At 38.7% G+C, this 22,276-nt stretch overlaps 1 protein-coding gene across 3 annotated transcripts; it reads right to left on the bottom strand.

The window, feature by feature from the left end:
• Nucleotides 1-13: 13 nt before the first annotated feature.
• On the bottom strand, nucleotides 14-21,411 carry sh2d3a (SH2 domain containing 3A). Of its 3 annotated transcripts, XM_041983500.1 has the most exons (20): nucleotides 21,179-21,411; nucleotides 20,891-20,982; nucleotides 20,652-20,769; nucleotides 17,859-17,888; nucleotides 17,710-17,771; nucleotides 17,500-17,639; nucleotides 11,509-11,548; nucleotides 11,212-11,328; nucleotides 9,658-9,801; nucleotides 7,637-7,923; nucleotides 7,437-7,522; nucleotides 5,438-5,557; nucleotides 5,225-5,370; nucleotides 4,907-5,107; nucleotides 3,709-3,870; nucleotides 3,489-3,604; nucleotides 3,020-3,191; nucleotides 2,818-2,929; nucleotides 1,174-1,359; nucleotides 14-795 (listed from the first exon to the last, which is right to left on the bottom strand). In XM_041983500.1, exons 2-20 carry the CDS (start codon nucleotides 20,978-20,980, stop codon nucleotides 602-604), a joined length of 2,523 nt encoding a protein of 840 aa, XP_041839434.1. In that variant the 5' UTR covers nucleotides 20,981-20,982; nucleotides 21,179-21,411; the 3' UTR covers nucleotides 14-601. The 3 variants fall into 3 exon arrangements, with proteins under 3 accessions (XP_041839434.1, XP_041839433.1, XP_041839435.1); XM_041983499.1 differs by lacking the exon at nucleotides 21,179-21,411 and having other exon boundaries at nucleotides 20,891-21,123; XM_041983501.1 differs by lacking the exons at nucleotides 17,500-17,639; nucleotides 17,710-17,771; nucleotides 17,859-17,888; ... (1 more) ...; nucleotides 20,891-20,982; nucleotides 21,179-21,411 and adding an exon at nucleotides 13,148-13,456 and having other exon boundaries at nucleotides 127-795.
• Nucleotides 21,412-22,276: the final 865 nt, after the last annotated feature.

Below are 22,276 nucleotides of genomic sequence, written 5' to 3'. Positions count from 1 at the left end.
TCTACAACTCACACCAGTACATGAGCCTTTTTTAATTAAAAGAAATATATTTACATGTATTAAAAAAAAGATTCATGTCTTTTCTTTATGACGTCATATGAGCAACACCTGCAAAACTGAGAAAGCATCTTTCTGTTTTTATTGCATTGCAAACACTGAAATAAAACTTGATAGTGTGTCACTTGCAACCACAGTCCATTGATGAAGTTACTGTAGGCTAAAAGCCCAGCTTGTATAATGCTTGGGTTGGTTTTCAAAAGTTTCAAGTATAAAACAAGTAGTTTAGAGTTAGAAAACATTGGATTTTTGTAAACAAATCCTAAACACGTTTGGATTTCCTGCAAAAGGAAAATTAATCCAAATCCCTTTCACAGCAATGGTCATCACACCTATTCCAGTTAATCATTTTTACAAGTTCAACAGTCTCACATCTTAGCAAATAAAAGAAAATGTACTTTTCCTCTGTTTCTCACAATCTCACAGCTGAAATCTGTTAACCAAGCACACTGAGGCTCAGCTGGAACATTTTTCCTCCACGTTTGCCTTTATTTTCCTCTAGTGAGGACAGTTGTGATGACAGTTTCCACCTGGTAAAACAGGCTCAGGTCAAAGTGTCTGGTTGTTGTGGACTGATCTCCACAGGTTCCAGTTTATCTGAGAGGACACATAGAATCTTGTCAAATTTCTCGTATCGCTCCTTTTTTTCAGCAAGCGCTCCCTGTTGACCCCAAAACAGCCGCAAGGCAAACTCCGTCTGGAAAGCCTCCAGCAGCTCGGGGACTGTCTCCCAGTCTCCTGCAACAGCGCAAAATAGTTAATCAAAACTGATATGATACATATGGTGCAACTACACAAAGTTTAACCATGGGCACTGATTTGGAGTATACTTCAATACTCTAGTTTTCTTAGAAGAAGTTACTGACCAAGGAAACATTAACGGTTATAAAATTTGACAGTGTACCACCAACCGTTGTTGTATTTCTACCTCCCAATCACATCCTTTTTATAGCCTTGCATCTATGTCACTGCTTCTTTGCTTTAGGAAGTTGTGGAACGATTATTAAATGTCTCAGTATTCTCATCCCTGATGATACTGACAGTGGTGTTAATATTTTTAACACCACTATCTCGATATATAAAAATTTTAAAGCTGTGTAGATGAATTGCATGTACCTGCAAGCAGAGTGTGTGCATGGTGCTGATAATCTTGGGCGTGTAAGACAGCACTGCGAGCTGACTGGAGGACATCATAGAGTAGCTGACAGCCCCGCTCACTGTTTTCCACTGGGTCCTCACCCTCCATCGCCATTAGAAGAGGAACCAGGTGTGGCATAGCTATGGGACCTTGGACTACAGACTCTAAAGACAAAAATGAACACCATCAGATTTAATGCAATATCACCATTACCTAAAAAAAAAAGAAGGGAAAACAAAGATGGGTTTCGATGATGTTTATGTAAAACTTGCTTTAACTAGTGTGCATACCCTGACACATCAAATCAAACCATCAGCAACAAAAAAGACCCTTGCTCCTAATGATGTCTGTCTTTGGGCAAAAAGGATAGGTCTTAAATAGGCAGCAAAGACACAAGCTGGGACACACTGTACCATCTATATTCATTTAAGATACAACTCCAGTGCAGACGAAGGCAATCGTCACTGTACCTTACATTCAATAAGAAAAAAAACAGAGGACTGAAGAGGTGAATCCATGAAGGGAGTTTATTAGGTATACATATTTTGTCTAAGATATGGATTCTTGCCTCTTGGCTTCATCCTCCTGTCTGTCATACATAAACTGATGTCTGCAAAATATTTTAAAAGATTAATCCATTCCTAAAATCCATCAGGAGGGGAGAGATTGCTGGAGGAGATCTGGGTAAGAATTCTGATATCTAAAGGAGGCATCACGTTAATCCTACATCCTAAATTTAATTAAAACTAATTATGTAAATTATCACAAATACCATCAGTGCTCATTCGACCAAACTCATGTGTCACATGTCAGATGTAACTGACAGATTTAAAATGACTTCAACTTCAAAGCAAAGGCTGATTTTATTAAATACCAGTCAGCACAGCTCTTCTTTCCTCTCGTCTGTCTTTCCCTCCTCCAGTCATCTATCTGATGGGAGAAACTAAGAAGCAATTAAAATTGGGAAATGTGTTGAAGAAATTATGTAAGCATCTAGCATCCATTTAGGTATCGTTTAATGAGTTCAGACACCCCAAAAACCAGCATTCAATTTAAATAAACACATCATATAGTTTGTTTTGTGCATTTATGCTTTAGGAATTTAAGCTCCATGCACTGAAAAAGAACAAGAACACAATGTGAAGGTTAAAATTTACGCCTATGATGTACAGTCAAAATGATCCACTACTGACAAACTTGATATCACCTGCATCAGATCGTTTTGATGGTGCAGAAACTGCTAGAGAACCAGTTCTGGAATTTGTTCACTGATGCTCAGTTTGGTACATTAAGATAAATTACACAGTCATTAGCCTGTTTGTTAAATCCACCCCTATACGCAGCCATTACTTAGTCCAACAGGATGTGAAAACTGTCTGTTTTGTATTTCATTATTAACTTTCTGCATGTTTTTAAAGACAGTATTTCCATGAAGTTTACACTAAATTCAAGTGACAATAAAGCCCAGTGCATGAAAAGTTTCCTCACCTTATTTTCACATTTGCTACTTTTATTGCATCAGCCACAGATATTCATCTCTTATTGTTCATAGATGTCACATTTGTATGCAACTCTCAGCCTGACAAACCTGATGATCATCTCTATTAAACACCATTACTCACCATCTCCCTCACTCAGTGACTTCATGAAGGGTTTGAGTTTCTTTTCAAATAAAACTGCACTCTCTGTATGGTTCCTCCTCAGTGCTCGCCACGTCATCTCCAGGCGCACTATCTAAACACACAGAAGCACATACATACAATATGTATTCAAGAAAAACTCATGTAACATCTGCAAAGTGAATCTCTGAGATAAGTACAGCACCTGAGGCATCTCCAGGGCCTTCATCACAGCTGAGAAGGAGTAAAGGTTGTGGACATGTTCTTTCAGGGCTTGAGCCAACAAGATTACTTTGTGTAAAACTGTTGCTCTCTGGCTCACGGTCCCTGTGCAGCCCAAGATGTCTGTTGCCACTCCTAGTGCTATTAGATGATGCCTGGAAAACAACAGAGGTGTGTGAGTGGATAGAAAACTGAAACTGGGGACTCTAAAACAAAGATCAATCATAAATTATAGTGTTCCACTTACTCCCAATAATCCACTCTACTGTAAACCAGGAAAATATGTTTTCTTTTTGTCTGTGTGCTTTATATACAAATTAAACCAATGACAGTGTCTCGGTGGGTAGATACCTCGAGGGATAACTTACAAATGATTTTTTTTTGTAAGACACAAGAGCTCCTTTATCTACTCAGCTTATTTTAAAAAGTATTAAGTGAATGATTGACAATACCTCTCTAGTAAATCCAGTCTTAACTGGTGTCCATGTGGCAGAGTGACAAGCTCCAGCCCTGAATCTACTCCCATAATCCTCCTCTGCTCTTCAGTCACGGCAAGGATGCGTGCTACCTGCAATACCATAATGATAAACCCAACGTTTGTCAGGTGTTACCTCTAACTCATGAAATTTCTATTTGCAAATGCAGCTGAATGAGAGTAGGTGTTAGTGATACCTTAGAATCAATAGCGAGCATGTGCAGGGCCATGTTGTTGGCGTCTGAACGGTTGAAGAACTCTTTGAGTGTGAGGAGGACGCTGGGCTCCAGAGGCCGGTTGTTCTCTGGTAAGAGCAGTGACTTAAACTGGTCCAGCTGGAAACAGGATGCTGTTTCAACCTGTGATGTAGCCAAAAAGTGTATTAGCACAAAGCTGGTCCTCTCTGTGGCAAGCAAAGGTTCCTGCACTTGTACTGAAAAATTCTGATGCTCTAAATTGACAGCTGGCGAACTGATTTCCAAATGGTATGAAGCACAGTTTTGTAACCACAAGCAATCAAATAGCTGGAATGTAGCATTTGTCTTCAACTTTAGTTTTTTTCCCCCTCCATTCATCCTGCAAAAGGCTGCATGTACAATAAGATTATTGGGCTAGATGCCTCTCCCATTGCAAAAATGTTGATAGATGAGAGGAAAGAAGATTCTTGAAATGGTCCATTGTGTTTTTTTCATGTGTGTGGAATCATCATCCTGTTGCAGAATGATTTTTTTTTTTTTACTGATACAGTGGTAGTTGCCTCCAGAATGAATTGGCCTTTATATGAATCCTTTTTTTCTTCACCAGTGAGCTCACTGAGTCACAAGACTCAACACAAGCCCAAAGGACCACCAATCCAGCCCCATACCTAACAGTGTAGTAGTTTTTCTTCACATGAGATTTTTAACCCTTTTATTTTCAAAACACACTTTTGCTCATTGTTTAGAGGCAGTTTACTATTAAAATTGTACTGGTCTTCCAAATTTCCCCATGGCCTACAATGTTTCTGTCAAACATTGTGTCTTGGTCCAATAATACACTAGAAATTTAAACCTGGATATATTTTACTATCCTCTCAAAACCAAAGAAACTAAAAATATCCAACAGTATCACTTGAGATCTTTGATTTTTTGGTAAAATTGCAGTTGCATCTCTTTTGGGCCACTGAGCGTGACAGAAATTCTGAGCCGTTTTGCTTGCAGCAATAGGAACTTTGTCTTATTCAACACACACTTGATTGAACTTGTGCAATCGCTCATAGTTTGATTACTTAAAGAGTTAGCTTCCTATACATAAGGTACTGATAAAACTATAAGCATGTAAAATGTATGAACATATCTACTCAGAACAGAAGCAAATGAGACTATAAACTGTAAAGAAAATGTTATTTATACAAACTTGTGGTCGTTGAAAATGCCAGTCCTCCACTTCCTCTGCTGCCTTCCTCTGGAGCTCTTTGTCAAACAGCAGCTGTGATGATGCTCCATTCTCCTGGGCTTCCAGTAACCCAAAGGAAGTCTCCGTGAGGCGTGCACGGCTCTGCCACTTCTCCTCTGCACGCAGTCTGTCCACGTGGCCTTTCCGCCGCAACTGTGGCACCTGAACACAACAACTAAATTTAATCTCTCCGCTGAGAATTTTCTGGTTCCGGGTTTTTGTGGCTTTCATTCCCTGAGTGGTGACAGACGACAGCGGTGGACAACGAAAATTTCTTACTTGTATAACCAGCTCCTCATACAAAGAAGAAGGATTTGTGGGGCGTGAGGGTAAGGTGTTAGGGAAAACAGCTGAGACCCTGAGAGGTTTAGGAGGAGCTCGAGGGTGCAGCTGCCCATCTGAACCTCGCAAAGTTACACCACCACCTGCAGGCACAGAGCAGGAATTCAGGTGGAAGATTTGTTGAAGAAAAGCTGGGTGTGTGCAACTTACCTGGATGGGAAGGACGTGTGTGACGCGGTTGTGGGCTCAGCAGAGGTTCACTGCCTGTACGAAACACTGGGGAAATGGGTTCAGGGCCAGTGACCTCTGATTGAGTGCTCTGTGGGACACCTGGATGAAAAACAGATACATAAAGGTCACAATACACATTATCCTCAAACAGTTACAGAACGATGCAGCTGGTATTTCCAACACAAGTATATCCTTTTCTTATTTGTCAGCTTTCTTTAAGTTTGGTTTATCTGTGCAGTAGTTTTTTCATACGTACTTTTGTTAAAAGCTAACATCCAATCTAGTGGCCTGACTCTTACCTTTTGATGCATTCCTTTTTGCAAATGCACTGACACTACCAAATTAAACACGCTTGTTAAGACAAGTCAGCATATTCCTTCATCTTGGGGGGAAAAAAAACACACACAAAAAAAACTACACTCATCTTCTGAGTAAGTACTCTTCTAAGTACTTAGGTCAAATCGAAATTCCCCTGCTTTCTTTCTTTTATTGCATCAAGGGGGAATGCCATCTAGCCACTCATTTAGGACACTGAGGGTTATTTAGACCTCTAGATAACCACTACTTCTTGATCCAACCCCAAATAATGGACTTGGAGCCCAGTGGTGGGTTTTACTCAGTGTTTCAAATGAAGAGCAATCTTGGGGCCATCAGTTCCTTTAACCTTCAGAGTTGTGTTGTCAATATGATGTTTAGCATTGCAGTTTGATAACAATGTCAAGCTCAATAAACAATCCTGATCATTGAAGGAGCCGAAGTGATCTTTTTCTTTTACATACATCTTAACATCACTTTCTTAATGAACCATAAGCTTGCAGTGGCAAATGTGCTTGTAAGCATCACACAGCAAGAAAAAAGTTATAAATGGGATGCAGGGTCTGGTGAACTAATTTCTCTCTCAATTCTTTTTATTTATTTATTTGGTGTTTGAACAGTTCCCTTTGTTTACACAAAAAGCTTTACACAACTTCAGTTCACAAATAATATTTTACTACCCAAGGCCTGTAAACACACTTTAGATGAGTATAATCAGTAAATTTCCTTTCTGCAACAATAAACCCAAATTAGCAGCTCATTCCCAGTTAAATGTAGCGACAAATACTTGTTTGCAGTGTTGAATTAATACAATTAAATTGCATTTCCTGTATAGTTTATACTAGCAAAAGACTTATACCTGTCAGTTTCACAGACTAAAACTAGTGTATTGTATGAAATTGAGACTAATATGTCATAAAAAATGTTAAATATTCATTTTATCACACTTTTGTGAATAATGTAACTTCAAACACAATAAATACTTCAAGAAGGTCCTCTGACTACTACTTGGGCTCTTCAGAGAGGTCTATACTGTGCGGCTTCGACAAAAATATCTGAACATATTAATGATTAGTGGACTGTTATTTCTTTGTAATGTTAATGTTTTCTTCTTAGGTGGAGGCTGAAGGGAAGGCTGGAGCCTATCCCGGAAATCAGCAGGCTATAAGCAGGTTGCACCCTGGACAGGTTCACACACATTACTATATATATATATATATACATATATATATATACACACTATATATATACATATATATATACACACTATATATATATATATATATATATATATATATATATATATATATATATATATATATATATATGTGTGTATGTATGTATGGCTTATACATACATGTACCTGCACAATGGTTAGCACTGCAGTCTCACAGCAACAAGGTTGCTGGTTTGAGCCACTGTCCAATGTACAGAGGCTATAGGTCCTCAGCACAGGGGATGAGAGTAGGATTCAAACCTCCCCAGGTTCAAATCCCATCCTGGGGCCCTTTGGTGCACATCACCCTATCTTTCCTACTGTCTTTATTGTCTAGCAACTTAATAAAGGCCACTAGTAAATATAATATAATATAATATAATATAATATAATATAATATAATATAATATAATATAATATAATATAATATAATATAATATAATATACCAGTTCGTAGGTTGCTGTCAGACTGTGCAGACTGAAGTGAAGGCCTCCGTCCAACATTCTCCAAGTCAGCGGGCTGGCTTCCACTCCTGCAACATTCAGCAGCATGTTTATCTGCTTCCATTTGATCACATGCATAATGTGTCAGCACTGCATAGTATTCATGTATGTATAAATCTGCACTAAACTCCACTTGTTCTAACCTTAGCAGTGGATTGATGACTTGCAGTGTGTCACTATGCGGGGAGCTGAAGCTGCGTCTTTTGCTGTGGTCAGTTTGTTTTTCTCCTCCTGCACCTCTACTGCTACTCTTAAGCTTTTCATTTTTCTCAATGATGACACGCAGAGGAAGGGTCCGTGTGACTGGGCGAGAGATAGTAGCACCTGAAGCCTTGGATATTGGCTGACGCCCACCCACATGGAATCGGATCAGAGCAGGAATGTTGTCAAAGCGATCTTCCTCAAACTGGAACAGCTCCCGAGTGTAGCCCTGTCAGACAGATGGAGGCACAAGCAAAGTGAATCAAAACAGAACCTTTGAAACAAAGGGAGGCCAAAAAGGTTTCTATTGTAGCTTGTTTAGTCATGCAGCTGTTATATTAAACCAGTCACAGCAAAAAACCTAAAATAAGACATTCCTTAGAAAACATTTTCAACCCACTCTTGCAGCATTACAAATTTACCAGCATCCTTCAATCACCACACTTCTGCTAATATCACAAAACGTTTGGAAGAAAATTGTGAAACAGAGTGTAGATGAAGTGCATGAGTTGCCTGAAACATGGTGACCACATGAATCAATCATAACGTGCTTTTTTAAGTTTGAACTTTAAGTGCTGTGTGTGATTGACTGAAGATTACAAAGGATATTGATCATTATAATATTAAGCAAAAAAACATAAGAATGAACAATGGAAATCAAAATTATTAACCCATGGAGGTCTGGATTGAGAATTATATTCAAAATAAACATGGAAAGATCAGATTACAGGCTGGCAACTTCTGTGTAAATTTCTCAAAACAATTTAAAATGAGGTTCAGTAGTGTGTGTGGCCTGCTCTCCCTACAACATCTGGGCATGCTCCTGATGAGACAATGGCTTTTCTCCTAAAGGGATCTCCTCCCAGACCTGGACCAAGGCATCAGTAAACCCCATGAAAGTCTGTAGTGCGGCGTAGCGGCTGTGCATAGATGTTCCACTGTTGCTCAATTGGATTCAGGTCTGGTGAGTCAGGTCAGTCCATGGCATCACTACCTTCATCATGCAGGAACTGCTGACACACTCCAGCCACATGAGGCTGAATATTGTCATGCATCAGAAGGAATTCAGGTCCCACTGCAGAAGCATATGGTCTGACAATAGGTCTGAGGATTTCATCCCAGTACCTAATGGCAGTCAGGGTACCTCTGGCTAGCACATGGAGGTCTGTGCAGCCCTCCAAGGATATGTCTCCCCCGACCATCACTGACCCACAGCCAAACGGTCACGCTGGAGGATGTTGCAGGCAGCAGAACGTTCTCCACACCGTCTCCAGACTCTCTTAACATCTGTCACACGTGCTCAATGTGCACATTGACACTGTGTGCATTGATGTGCCATCCTGGATGAGCTGCACCACCTGAGCAACTTTTGTGAGTTCCAGACACCGCCTCATGTTGCCTCTAGTGGTGAGGTGCACTGGCGAAATGCAAACGTGACAAAAAAAAATCAGCCAGAGAGGATGAAGACAGGGAAATGGTCTGTGCCCACCACCTGTAGGGCCATTCCTCTCTAGCAATTGTCTTGCTAATGGCCTCTCATTTCCACCTGTTGTCTGTTTCAATTTGTACAACAGGAGATGAAATTGATTCACAGTGTTGCTGGACAGACTGATATCCCAGAAGTGTGACTGACTTTGAGTTACATGGCAATGGTTATGTGTTCTGTTGATGTTTTTGAGCAGTTTACATGTTATCTATAATCAATGTGTCCACCTGGACAATCAGATGAAACAAAACAAGTGTGACATAAAAGTCAGAATCATGAAATTTGTTGATTCAGTTTTGGCACTGGCTGGAGTCTTTAATGGTGGTGCTCTTCCCCTTGACTTTATTAACCTATGTATCAAGTATTTCTCTGATAAATATCTACATGCGAATAAAATTTCAAGGGTAACAAAAGTGAAAAACATATACATTGCATCAAAAATCCTATTTACTGTGCAATCACACACTTTACACACACCTGTTTAGGTCGAAGAACCACGCGTATGATCTTAAAGTGACAAGGGATGTTATTCGAAAAGCAGCTCAGAACATAGTCCCCAGGAACAGAACTTGAATCACGGACGAGGAAGTCCCCGTTGTTCTCAAACAGAGACTCTGCATTCTGGAGACAAGTCAGATAGTTAACTTAGTCAGCTGAATATAGAGCTTCACATATGTACTGCCATCATACTGTATATGGTTTAAGAAAAATAATCAGCCATTTTGGGAGCTGCACTAATTAATTTGTCTTGTTGACAAATACAATTAATCCCATTAAGTTCAGCTTTGTAGAGATGCTGAATGAGCTGTATCACTGTGCTTTTAGTTAACCATACTGTATTATACAGGGTACTAAAATAAATGGAGTGCAGTGCAAATGAAGGTTTGTGCCCTTGTAAAGGATTTGTTGAAGACTTGTTCATATTGCATGTTTTAGATTGTTGCACTCATTAAATTTATGATTGGACATTTAAACCTGGGTCTACCAGTAGTCATAACTGTCAGATTTTAGTTTGATTAACACTGAAAAACCAGGAGTACATTCAAAGATAATAAAATGAGCAAACGTGAATTAGTCATGACGTCACCAATAACATTAACCATAGTGCATTGAATAATATTTTATCTCCAAAGGGAAATTGTACAACATTTGGGAGATGTCATTTGTTTGTGTGTGTTCCATAAAAAAAGTGTTTATTCTGTTTGTTATGGGGGTAAGGTGGCTGCATGGTGGTGTGGTGTTTAGCACCGCGACCTCACAGCAAGAAGCTGGTTCAAGCCTTGGCTGGGGGGAGGTTCGAGCAGCACTTTACACACACCTGTTTAGGCCGAAGGACCACTCATATGATCTTAAAGTGCCAAGGGCTATTATCTGAAAAGCAGCTCAGAACATAGTCCCCAGGAACACAACTGTGTGCATGTTCTCCCCTTGTATGTGTGGGTTCTCTTCAGGTACTCCAGCTTCCTCCCAACATCCAAAGACATGCAGGTCACTCTAAATTCTACCTAGGAGTGAGTGTGAATGTGAATAGTTGTTTGTCTCTCAAAATCTCCAGGATGTACCCTGCCTCTCACCTGTTAAAAAACGCTGGGTTAGGCTCCAGCCCCCCCACAACCCTTAATGGATGAAGTAGTATAGATAATGAATGAAGTAGGGTAAGTATCTGTCAAATAAGATGTAAGATGTGCAAGATGTGTGTTCAAGTAAACACACAGGCACATTCTTAATTATGTGTATATATATATATATATATATATATATATAGCCAAGAAGAGCCAAGTCCATGAATTTGTTTTTCTTAGCTTTATGAGTACTGGTAAGTAGACTATTACCTCTGAGCAGAGCTAGATCACAGTTGTTTTGCTAACTTAAACTTCAGGGAGGTGATATTATGCTACTATTCAGGTTGCTCCACAACAAGGGTACAAAGTACATTTCCTAAACCACAGTCAGTTCTGTGTTCTATTGATTTGTGTACCTTAATATATTTAATTAAGTGTAAAAGTGTAAACAGTACGGTCTAATGCACACCTCTCGGCTCAGTGGTCCATGATACCACGCGTGACTCCTCAGATTCTCATTGTTAAGCTTCAGCTCCTCTTCCAACTCTTTCTTCAGTGAGTCCATCTCTTTCAAACCACCAAACACCTGCAACACACAGCAGCAGCCCAACAAATACCACAGTTACTCTGTTTGAATGTTTTCTCTGCCTGCATTTTATATGAGTGGTGTTTTGGGGGGTAAATTTATAAAAAGAAAAAAAAAGAAATCAATTAAATGCAAAAAAAAAACCAAAAAAAAAAACAGGATATTTGGTTAACCTCTTACCTTGAACTGGCTGAGGTATGCACTGATACTCCTCCTCTTGCTGAAAAATGAAAGCAAAGAGGTGTTTTGGGTCTACTGTACAAAAAAAGCAATGAGCCTCAGTACAAGGATAAAAGGCCAAGGTCTGGGTCTGTCATTAACACCAGAAAAACTAACAGACTTTTAATAGCCTGCCTCATTTTCTTCCTTCCTTCCTCCCAGAGCTTCCATCTTCCTGCCTCTGTAAATACAAAGCTCACACAGGGAGAGTTCACTGAATCTGCAGGAGGGCTGAACAAGATCACTTCCAAAGGTCACATGAACAAACTAGAAAACATGTGTGCATGCATCTTTCTCAAACATTTATACACATACACACACACCTAAATTACACTAAAACCTTTAAAGCGGAACTTGATTTGACGTTCTCTAAACCTTTGAATGCACATGTACAACTTTTCAGTTTTTAATTATTTATTGGAAAACATGCTGATTTCTAACAAGATGATTAAACACAAAAAAACCCAAAAGCAGTGTCTGAACCATGAATCAACTACTAAATGTTCTGGTTCCATGGCAACTTGTATCTAAACTGTTCTCTTCATCATACTGTTCACGTTTTGACATCATCAGACCAAGATGACAGATAACACAGGGCAAGTTAGTGACACACTGACAATTAATGTTGTCTTGTGGACAACATACGTATATACATACATACACATATTAGCATTCAAATTAAACCAATATATTGTCCCCTTACATCAAGGCAGCAACAGATCAAACATGCTTGAAAGTTTTACACTTAACAACTGTTTATACTGCAATTTAATCAGTTTAACAGTCAATTGCTTTAAGAATAAACTAAGATGCTCTCTTCAGTAAGAACTTATCCTGTAATTGAGTTAGGATCAGATGGTTCCAACACCATTTTTTCAAGTTCCAATGACCCAAAAATTTAAATCACTGAAACAGTGAAACACCTAAAACCTGTGGGACACCGAACCTCAAGGACCGAGTTTGATATTTGGCTTTACCAGTAATTATGAGCCATTTATTTATCTCGACGCGTCAAGATAAACTGTTAAAAGACACATGACTACAAAGAGTTTGGGAATATTGATAGTTTTACTATTTGTTGTGAGGTAAAAGGGTTGTCCATCATATCTGAGGGGCGTTGGTCCAGGTAAATCTCCAGAGACACCTGTGCACTGCTTAAGTGCCACTGTTGTGAAATGCGGCATGTCACCACACATTGCAGCGTTATTGTTTTATTCAAATTTACTGTAGGTATAATTTATATATATCACCTGGACAGTCTGGTAAGTCGGAGTTCGTGGTATATCAATCGCTAGTAGCTACGACAACACGCTTAAAACTGACGTTCAGTCTTAGGAGTGCCTCATAATTGTGCAACAGGTACCTTGGCTGGCAAAGCTACAGGTAACAATTCGAAAGTGAGCATTTGCAGTTTTTAGAAGCTTGGCACGTGAAAATAATCTTTGTCAAACTCCGCGCATCCTTAATTATATGTCCGTCAAGAAAACAACAGTCAAAGCTCGTGACAGTTAAGAGTATTTTCTCAAACAAACAAACAAACAAACAAACAAACAAACGAACAAAAAACACTTAACAACAGCCATCGGCGCGTCCTGCTTACCTGTCGGTTTGGCTCACAGCTCACTGGTCCCGGGCATAATCTCACTGTTTGCAGTCCAAATGAACAAACCGAAAAACAACAGCTGGGAAGTTGTAATGTTCTGTCTTTCGCTGCTCCACTGCCTCCCTCCCTTCCCTTCACCCTTATCCCCTCCCTCCTTCCTTTCCTCCCTGGCTGCGCGGAGTTGGACGAGTCCTCACAAGTTTTTCCCGAGCTTTCCTTCTCCCCGCCTCAAGCCCCGGTGCTGAAACATCGTTAACTATCTGACCGGCATTCCTGAGATGCCGACACAGGCTGAGCGCGCGCATCACCTGACCACAGCCAACAATATTTAGGTGGGTAAACTGGTTGGTAGGTGGGTCGATAGGTAGCTGTGTGATGTGATTTCTCTGCTGATAATCTCTTCAAACATGTCTTGCTTGCTCAACCTGAAAGGTAATCGTGTCCAGCAGAGGGTGTTTCCAGGTCAGTAAAACAATGCTATGAACAAACACATAACGTTATGTGTGTGTTACATGGTCAGGTGGCAATGAAGCTATCATCTCAAAACACATAAATCCAGTGTGTGTTTAATGCACTGATTATATTCACTCCACACTTCAACAGGCATGTTAAACATGCAGACAACCCAAAGCACATCCATGAGCATCCATACCTTTTATATTTAATGACCCATGTTTAATACCATTCATAATAATGATACTAAAAGACATCAAACTGCAATAAGCTACAATAAGAAAGACAAGCATGAGAATATGCACAGATTATTGAGTTTGCTTTTAACCGTAGGGACAAATCCAGAGTGCTTGTTTCTGAGAGCTGAACAGAAGTAACAAAAAGAACCCTCAGCAGACTGGGATCTAATTCAGCCATGGGTCTGATGACCTGAGAGGTCTGATCAGGTTAGAGATCAAAAGCAAGCCAGAGGTATGCTGAGAGGATACATTATTCAGCACTTGTGGACCATTTACCATTTTGAAAGGGATTCTGATTTATAATAAGTGCCCAAAAATGGACTTTAATGCGTGATATATATCATTATATTTCTGTATACATGGAAAAGAACTCTGCTGCTACATTCTCAGTGAATCACTCCTCTTGTTTGGATAATCTTGCTAAAAGAGCAGGTTGAATCCACTCAGCATGAGAGCATAAACCAGTTTCGGAGAGTTGTTTGATATGTGCCTTTTTACCCTTAAATCCTATATGTTTTTTGTGTGGTGGGTGATTATTTTTCATTACATGATTAGTACTGTTAGTAATATTAGTAGCAGTGCTACCTAAATGTCCTTGGGTAAGATACTGAACATCCATTGCCCTCCAAGGCAAGTTTATTTGTATGGCACATTTCATGTAACAAACAATTCAAAGTGCTTTACATAAAACATTAAAAGCCTTGCAACAGGGTGCAGAGAAAGCATTAAAAAGTAGATAAAAAACAAACTTTAAAAATAAATAAAAGAAATTAAATAACAACAGGAAAAAGGTCAAATGAAATATGATAAAATGCAAGAAATCAAAGTTACACTGTGAGAAATGAACAGTTCCAATGTGATCCTTACTTGTAAGTCATGTGGGATAAAATAATCTGCTTAAATACTTAAATCATCAAAATCATCTGCTTAAATAGTGTTGTCTGGAATTGTAAAAACTATGTTATGTTTAAATTAATGTTTCAATAATTCCATAAATGTGTGAAAGAACAACAATCCACACTGGTTAAAAATGGATGCAGTGTTGTTGCTTTCAGCTTGAGTATCCTGAATAATAATCACAGGGAGCAGAGTTGGCATGGATCTGTCATGGTGAAAAGATCCTGTTAATCAGGCTTAGTACTTTGCATACACATCGAAGTGTGGTTGACTTTTGGATGTTTCCCTAAATATTGCGGATAGCTTTTATTCTTATTTCTGGAGAGACATGTTTATCTTGTTAAATTTAGATTTTCTGTACCTTAGCAGCACAATCTAAATTTCTTTTGCTCTCAAAAGCACGGGTGAAAACACGTGGTCCAGTGATAAATGTAAGAAAAAACTACTACAGTGAGGAGACAGCTGTTATGATGCTTTTAGAAGTCATTTTACTGTCTTGTTTTGTATCCACTTGTCTACTTAGAGGGAAAAGTGACTGCAAATCAATAAGTTGTTCTTAATGATGAAAGATTTCTAACTTAAAGGGAGTAGTCTCTGTCAGGATTGCAATAATCCTAACCATAGGGTATAAAGCTCACTGTAAGCTTTGATGTGTCCTCATCTGTGGGTTTCAGTTCTGTTTTGGGTGTTTGGTTTCTGTTTCAAGTGTTATTTCCTCAGTCTGTTTTCAGTGTTCACTTCAGGCTTCTGTCTTTTAGCTTCCTTCCTGTTTTATTTTGTAGAGTTTATCTCCTTTGTTTATTTTAATAACTTCCTGTTTCCATCTTACACCTGGCCTCTTGTTGACTACCACACCTGCTCCATATAGGTGTTAGCTTCCTCAGTATAATGCTCCTTGGTTCCTTTTGCACATTTCCAGATGTTTAACCATTCTCTTCTGGTTTGTCATTGTATTCCTAACTTCATTTTGTTTGTCTGTCTGTCTCTTAGCCTGTTAAAGTTTTTTTTTTTATTTTCTTAAAGTTGACTCTTGTACATTGCTTATCCCAGTGATTCCCAACCCTGGTCCTCAAGGCACACTATCTTGCAGGTCTTGCAAGATAGTGTGCCTTGAGGACCAGGGTTGGGAATCACTGGCTTATCCTGCCAGCACCATTAATTTCCTTTAAAAAATCCTAATTCCTACATCCGTCTGCTGTCCTTCCTCCTCATTACCTGTCATCAATGGCTCATGCCAGTAGAATTTGGTCAAGAATGGCTCTGCCGACAATGCAAGTAACACTGTTGCCGCAGCAACAGCCAGGAAGGAATGCTGGCAGAAAATTGCCGACTCTGTTAATATGTAAATTCGAGAGGTTGTACAATATTAATTCATGGGAGAATATGAACAGAAAGCAATCTGATCACTCAATTTACCTTTAGTACGGCCCAGACGTTTCATACACAGCACTTCCTCAGTTCCTTCCTTTCCTTTATATTTTCCATTTAGTTTTTTAGAGGCTCAGCATCCGTGTGAGCTCGTTTGTGTTGGAATATTAATTCATAATCATGACACACAAGTAGTTGTTCCATAAATTCATGGTTCTGCAGTTATGCCATGTGTGAGCATTATTATTAACCTTTTTATTTTAGTGGAACTAAACCGACTTAGAAACAAGTCAAGAATAAGTACAAAAACATACTTAAAAGTGGCTTTATTTCTTCATCAAAAGGATGTATCTATCCCTGCAAACTCTGTCTCTCCTAAGCGCTCCTCTCATGATCCGAGCAGCAACATGTACAGGATGTTCTTTGAATGGGCGGGAGATTTTTCAAGAGAACTGATTGGTCAGGAGGTGGTGCTTTTTTTTACTCAATCTCTTATCTAGTACATAGCCTGCTGCGGAGCAGGCTAGCTGTTCAGCTTACCATGGCAATTTATCCAGGTAAGAAGTGAACCAGTTTCATAGTACAGAAAACCCAGAGTTAACACTAAAGTTACCTGAATAGAAGAAAATCCAGCTTCATTGTACAGGCCTCTGGCCCTCTATTGCTGGTTATTACACCTGCTCCTTAGTCATTAGCTCCCTAAGTATAAATACTCTGTGGTTTATTTAGCACATTGCCAGTTCCTTATCCATCTTGTCCCAGTTTGTCCTTCTACTCCGTTCCACTTCATATGTCCATCAATCCATTGTTTTGTCATCCTTGTTTGAGTCTTTTCTCCTTGTCACCTCTCATCCATGGTTCTGATGTGAATCACTGACTTTGGCCATCGCAATCAACAGATCTCAACCCAGCTGAACACTTTTAGATCAACATGTTAAACAGCATCTGCCACGCTATTTTTTGAAAGAGCAACTTTTCTCCATCCTCCATGGGAGAGCTCGAGGGATCTTTTTTTTTTTTTTTTTTTTTGCAAAGCTAAAATACAAAGCCCTCTTCTCTGGCTTTGTAGTCCTTAACCTCTTATTAGAGGGTGTGTGATCTAAATATTGAAGTCTCAAGGTGTGGTGTTCACTGTCACTAACCACTGCTGTTTCCTTTGTCAAAAGTACTGCATAAATTCATGTTAGACAACATGTTATGAATGATTATTTATTCAGGTTCTTTTCAGTCTATTTTCAGAGGCCTGATTGTTGCAGTTGCCTTACAAAGTCTGACTTGGCTTTTATGAGGTACAAGTTAATTATTGGCTAGACATGAGCTGAGTATCAAGAGAAAGTTCACCTTGTCACAGTATCGCACTCTGACAGACAGATGCACACTGGGTAAGCTTACCTGTGTTTGCTCTCCTGACTGACAGTGTTATTCTCCTCCAGGGGGCGGAGCTGCGAACAGGAAGCAGACAGACGGTTTTTCTTATCAGCCCTCTGGAGGCGGGGAAGAACACTCTGGCGAAACAGACCCTTTGGTTTCTCCTGTGGAATATGGTAGAGAGCTGATCAGTGTTGCACCTCAGTTTTGCAGTTTTGACATCATTTTACTTACCAGATCCATAGATGATCCCAGAGAGTATTTTCGGCTGGTTCTGCGCTTTACGACCTGTACATCTGAGAGGACATAAAGACATTTTAAAAAGAATAATTTGGCACTTTGGATATTTTGTTGCAAATAATTAAAGAATAGAAGATCCATACCACCCTCATGGCTGTTTGTTAAAAATGAAGCTGTAATAAAAGAGAAACACAACAGCAATTATGCAGTTTTTACTTGAAAAGATTGATTGAACTATTTATTTAAACATAGGTATAGCCGCTAATACAAGCTATTTAAATTCTCTCCCACTGCCAGATATAATGTGTTTACCCTCAGTGCTCTGAGGGCTACTCTGTACTCAGAACTGGTACTATAACTACCCCCAACTCCCAGGGAATAAGCTGTAACTATGGGAACACAAAGGGACAGGTTTATTAGTTTTGATTGGAACATGGACATCAGCCCCACACAGTGGGACCGACGGTGAGTTGCCAACTGCAGATGGCAAAAACTGATCTATGTCATCTGTTTTTGTTTGCAAGTTGTTGCTGTTAATGTCAGTCTCCAATTGAGATATTCCAGATGTTAAATGTGTGTTTCTGTTTAAAAAAAAAAGTGAGCACAGTGCCCTCATTGGAAACTGGCATATATCCAGGTGTTGTGTTCACTGCCAGTTGGATTAAACACATATACAGATGGCAGATGTTAGAAGGTGTTAGTGTTTTTTTTGTTTGTTTTTTTTTAACAAAAGAACAAAAAGAGCTTCGGGGTGTTTTAATGGTACAACCAGGTATTGATTTTCTGTCAATTTATTTACAAAAACTAAGTCGAAATGCAGAAGCAGTCAATGAAAAACAAACTGAACACACACAATGTCTGGTCATCATTTGCAGCAAAAAGCTTCAGCAATCATTTGCAGCATCATCTGTCTCTGATTATTATTAATGAGAAATTCTGGCCTACTCTTCTTTACTTTGCTTCAGGACTCTGAGATTTTCAGACATTTGTTCAAATGCAACTCTGTTAAGGTTCCACCACAAAAATTTAATCAGGTTTGGGTCTGGATTTTGGGTCACAGCAGCACCTTCATTCTTTTCTTTTTTTTTTTTAGTTATTATAAATTTGCTTCTGTGTTTGACTCATTCTCCTGTCACATGATCCAGTTGAAGCTATAAGCTTTAGCTGTCCAACAAATAGCTTCCCATTTGACTATAAAAACTTTTGGTATGGAGGATTTCATGGTTGACTGAATGACTGTAAGGTGTCTAAGTCTTAGGGCTGCCAAACAAGCCAAAATCATCCCCCCTGCCTTACTGTGCTTGTTGGTATATGGTGTTTGTTTTAGTATGCTTTTTGTTTGTTTGTTTGTTTTTTTAATCAAATGATGTGGTGCATAATGAAAAAACATTTCCCCTTTGGTCTCATCTATTAAAAGGACATTGATCCAGGAGTTTTTTTATTATTATTATTATTTAATCAGATGCAACTTTGCAAACTTAAGCTGTGCTGCCTTTTTTTAAAAAAAAAAAAAATGAAGCTTTTACCTAGAATCTTTTCTGAACAAGCATACTTGTTTCAGGCTTTTCTAATTGTAGTGTCATGAACCTAAACATATAATATGTTATAATATATATTAATGCTAAAAGAAGCCTGCAGGACCTGAGATGAAGCTCTTGGGTTTTTTACATCTTCTTTTTGAACATGCATGGTCTCACTGGGACAAACCTGCTCAGATTTCCACTCCTGGAAAGATTAGCAACTGTTTTGAATATGTTCTTTCTTTATCACTGTAGAATAATTAACTCTGTGTTTGGCTTTACAAAGCTTCCCAGTTTGATGGTCAGCAACGTGTTAACTCACACCTGAATATTCTCAATCCGTAAACTGCCAAAACCTTTAGCTTTTAAATAAATGTTCACACTTACTGATGATTATTCAATAAAGTGCATTTGATTAACAGCATCTGGCTGCCAAGCAGCAATGATGCATTTAGTTTTACAGACATTGCTTCTGCATTTTTGCCTCACAGTAAGGTTGCTGCTTTGAAGCCTCAATTGAATAAAGTTTGTATGGAAAATTAGTCTAAAGTAATATGTATGGTTTTAATCTAATATTGTGTTTACCCCCATTTTAAGATCTAAAATATAAGGACCTTATTTTATTATTATTATTGTTATTACTATTGTTATTTTATTTTTTTTTTGTACCTTTTTTTTGCATCTCTACATTGTGAGACATTGTTTAAGACTTCTATTCTGCTTTCACGTTAATCTTATTTCAGCAATGTTCATTGATTTATAAAAATGCCAAGAAACAATTAACTTGACAAACTAGCTTGTCAAGCTCAGCATAAATACTCTCAACAGATACTGATTTTGCTGAGGAGATCTTTTGACTAATTTAATAAAATAGAAATGCATATTTTAAACACAACTTGAATAAACCAGTAGTTCACATGAACACTGAAACACAGTGTAAATGAAGGAAATGGAAGAAAGCAATCCTCACTTATGCCTTTAGTGTATTTGCATTCATTGGGTTTGACATAGTTTGTGCTGATAAAGCTGCAGGCTGTGTGACATTATTAACAACAATATTCCCCTACAATGTAACTGACAGTGAATTGTTTTGAAAAAATATATATATATCATTTTTAACATTGGTATAATTTGTTTTGTCAGATTTGTAAACATATTTATTCTCACACCGTAGTCTGTTTTTCCCTCTCTTATGTACAGTGCTGAATAAAGTTCAGCTTTGAAATGTGGTGAGTGGTCATTAGCTGGTAATATGCAACATGTGAGTATTAATTTCAACCACTGAGAATTTATTTTGACCATCTTCAAGATAAAAAGTAGGACTCATTACAAAGCTTGTCAGTTGTTTTTGTGCTTAGTCCAACAACAACTTGCTGTTGTGTGCATGTGTGCTTGCATGTGTCCTGTGTGTGTCACCAGAGTGTGGGTCCAGCCTTGGTCGATGTCTTGAAAGATGAGTGAGAAGGATTTTTCTGTGTGTTTCATCTTCTATCCCTGCATCTTTCAGCTCTCCATCTGTTACATGTAGCAACCCCTGCAGGAAAACAACAGGACAAGAAAGCCCAACTGAGAATTGTGAGGATTTGGAGACATCACCAAAATAAAGACAGAGATGCAAACAAGAAGAGACATGTGAATTTTCAATATTTACACACCTCTAGACCATAATATTCACTCTCTAGTGTCTTGGTGTACTGGGGCAGGCCGATTTGTCTCAGCCACCAGGCGATAGAGCGATTATTCATGTCTGAACAGCAGTAGGAAAAGAGACACAGATTACATACCAGCACAAATGCTACAACATACATGTTTGTACACGTTTCTGTGCATTGGAGTGTGAGAAAAAAACAAATGAAGGATTTGTCTGACATAAGCTGACTTTACACACACACGTAGAGAAGAGTTTTTGTGTTGTTTGCCTTGCAGGAGAATGTAACACCTACCAGTTTTCAGGGTCCTCCGTAGCGCTCGGGGATATTTTTATAACTTTTGTTTTTCCTTCTTTCTTTCCTTACTATCCTGTGCTTTCTTCCTCTTTTATAACTGCTGTCATCAAAACAGCCTCCCACTTTCTGTTTGTGGTAACAGTTAAAGCCCGCTCCCCCTTAAACTTGCAGGGTCACTCAAAAGGCCAATCAGATTGTAAAGTTGGCATGCAGCACCTCAAAGACAGCAGCAAATCACAGCCCAGGAATCTGAATAAGCTCTCAGGAGGCGGAGAGAGCAAGTAGAGGCATGCTGTGAAAAAAAAAAAAAAAAAAAGGAGGTGGGGGCTGCTCATAAAATTTTAGGCAGCTGTCAGCATGTCAAGTCATGGATAGGTATGAGTGCACACTGGTGTGTTTTCTAATCTGTGGCTATACAGCTACTGACAGTTTAGGGAAAATTATGCTGTGTAAGTGTGACACCTAGTGTTAAAGTAGAAAATGACAGTTTTCATATGTTAAGGTCAGTTTAGTCATCTGCACAGCTTGTGTTAAGTTTCTACAACACTACATGTTTAATCTACCATAATCACATTGTTCTAAAAAAAAAGAGCATCTTTGACATTAAATAATCTCTATGAGGTCCAGTGATACAACAGGTACCTCATGCTTCAGTTGTTTTCTCAGTTATCTCATCTGGAGCCTGGTCATGCAGGAAATTAAAAAAAAGAAAGTAAAATATATAAGAGAAATTATAATTAAACAAAACATGCCTCCATCTTTTAGTGTGTTTAATACTGTAAGGACTGTGACGTGTTCCTGGAAAAACATCATGCTAATGTTTTCAAATGTTCCTTTGTGAAACTTTAACAGATTATTTTTCATTCAGATATATTGAATAAATGTGGCAGAAGAGAGAAAAAAACCCACATAAACTGAACCCACATGGGTAAAGAGATGGTGCATACAGCCTGAATTGGCCATCGGTAAGTGTTGCGGTCTCATATAGCCTCATATAGTATATCTGAATATAAGTGCTTCAGATAGCAGTTAACTGTAAAATAAATATAAAGAACACACAACTTATATGGAGCTACAAAGTAAAATAACCTTTTC

The sequence above is a fragment of the Melanotaenia boesemani genome, chromosome 4, assembly GCF_017639745.1.
Source record: "Melanotaenia boesemani isolate fMelBoe1 chromosome 4, fMelBoe1.pri, whole genome shotgun sequence".
Lineage (NCBI taxonomy): Eukaryota > Metazoa > Chordata > Actinopteri > Atheriniformes > Melanotaeniidae > Melanotaenia > Melanotaenia boesemani.
This window is presented reverse-complemented; position numbering and strand designations above follow the sequence as displayed.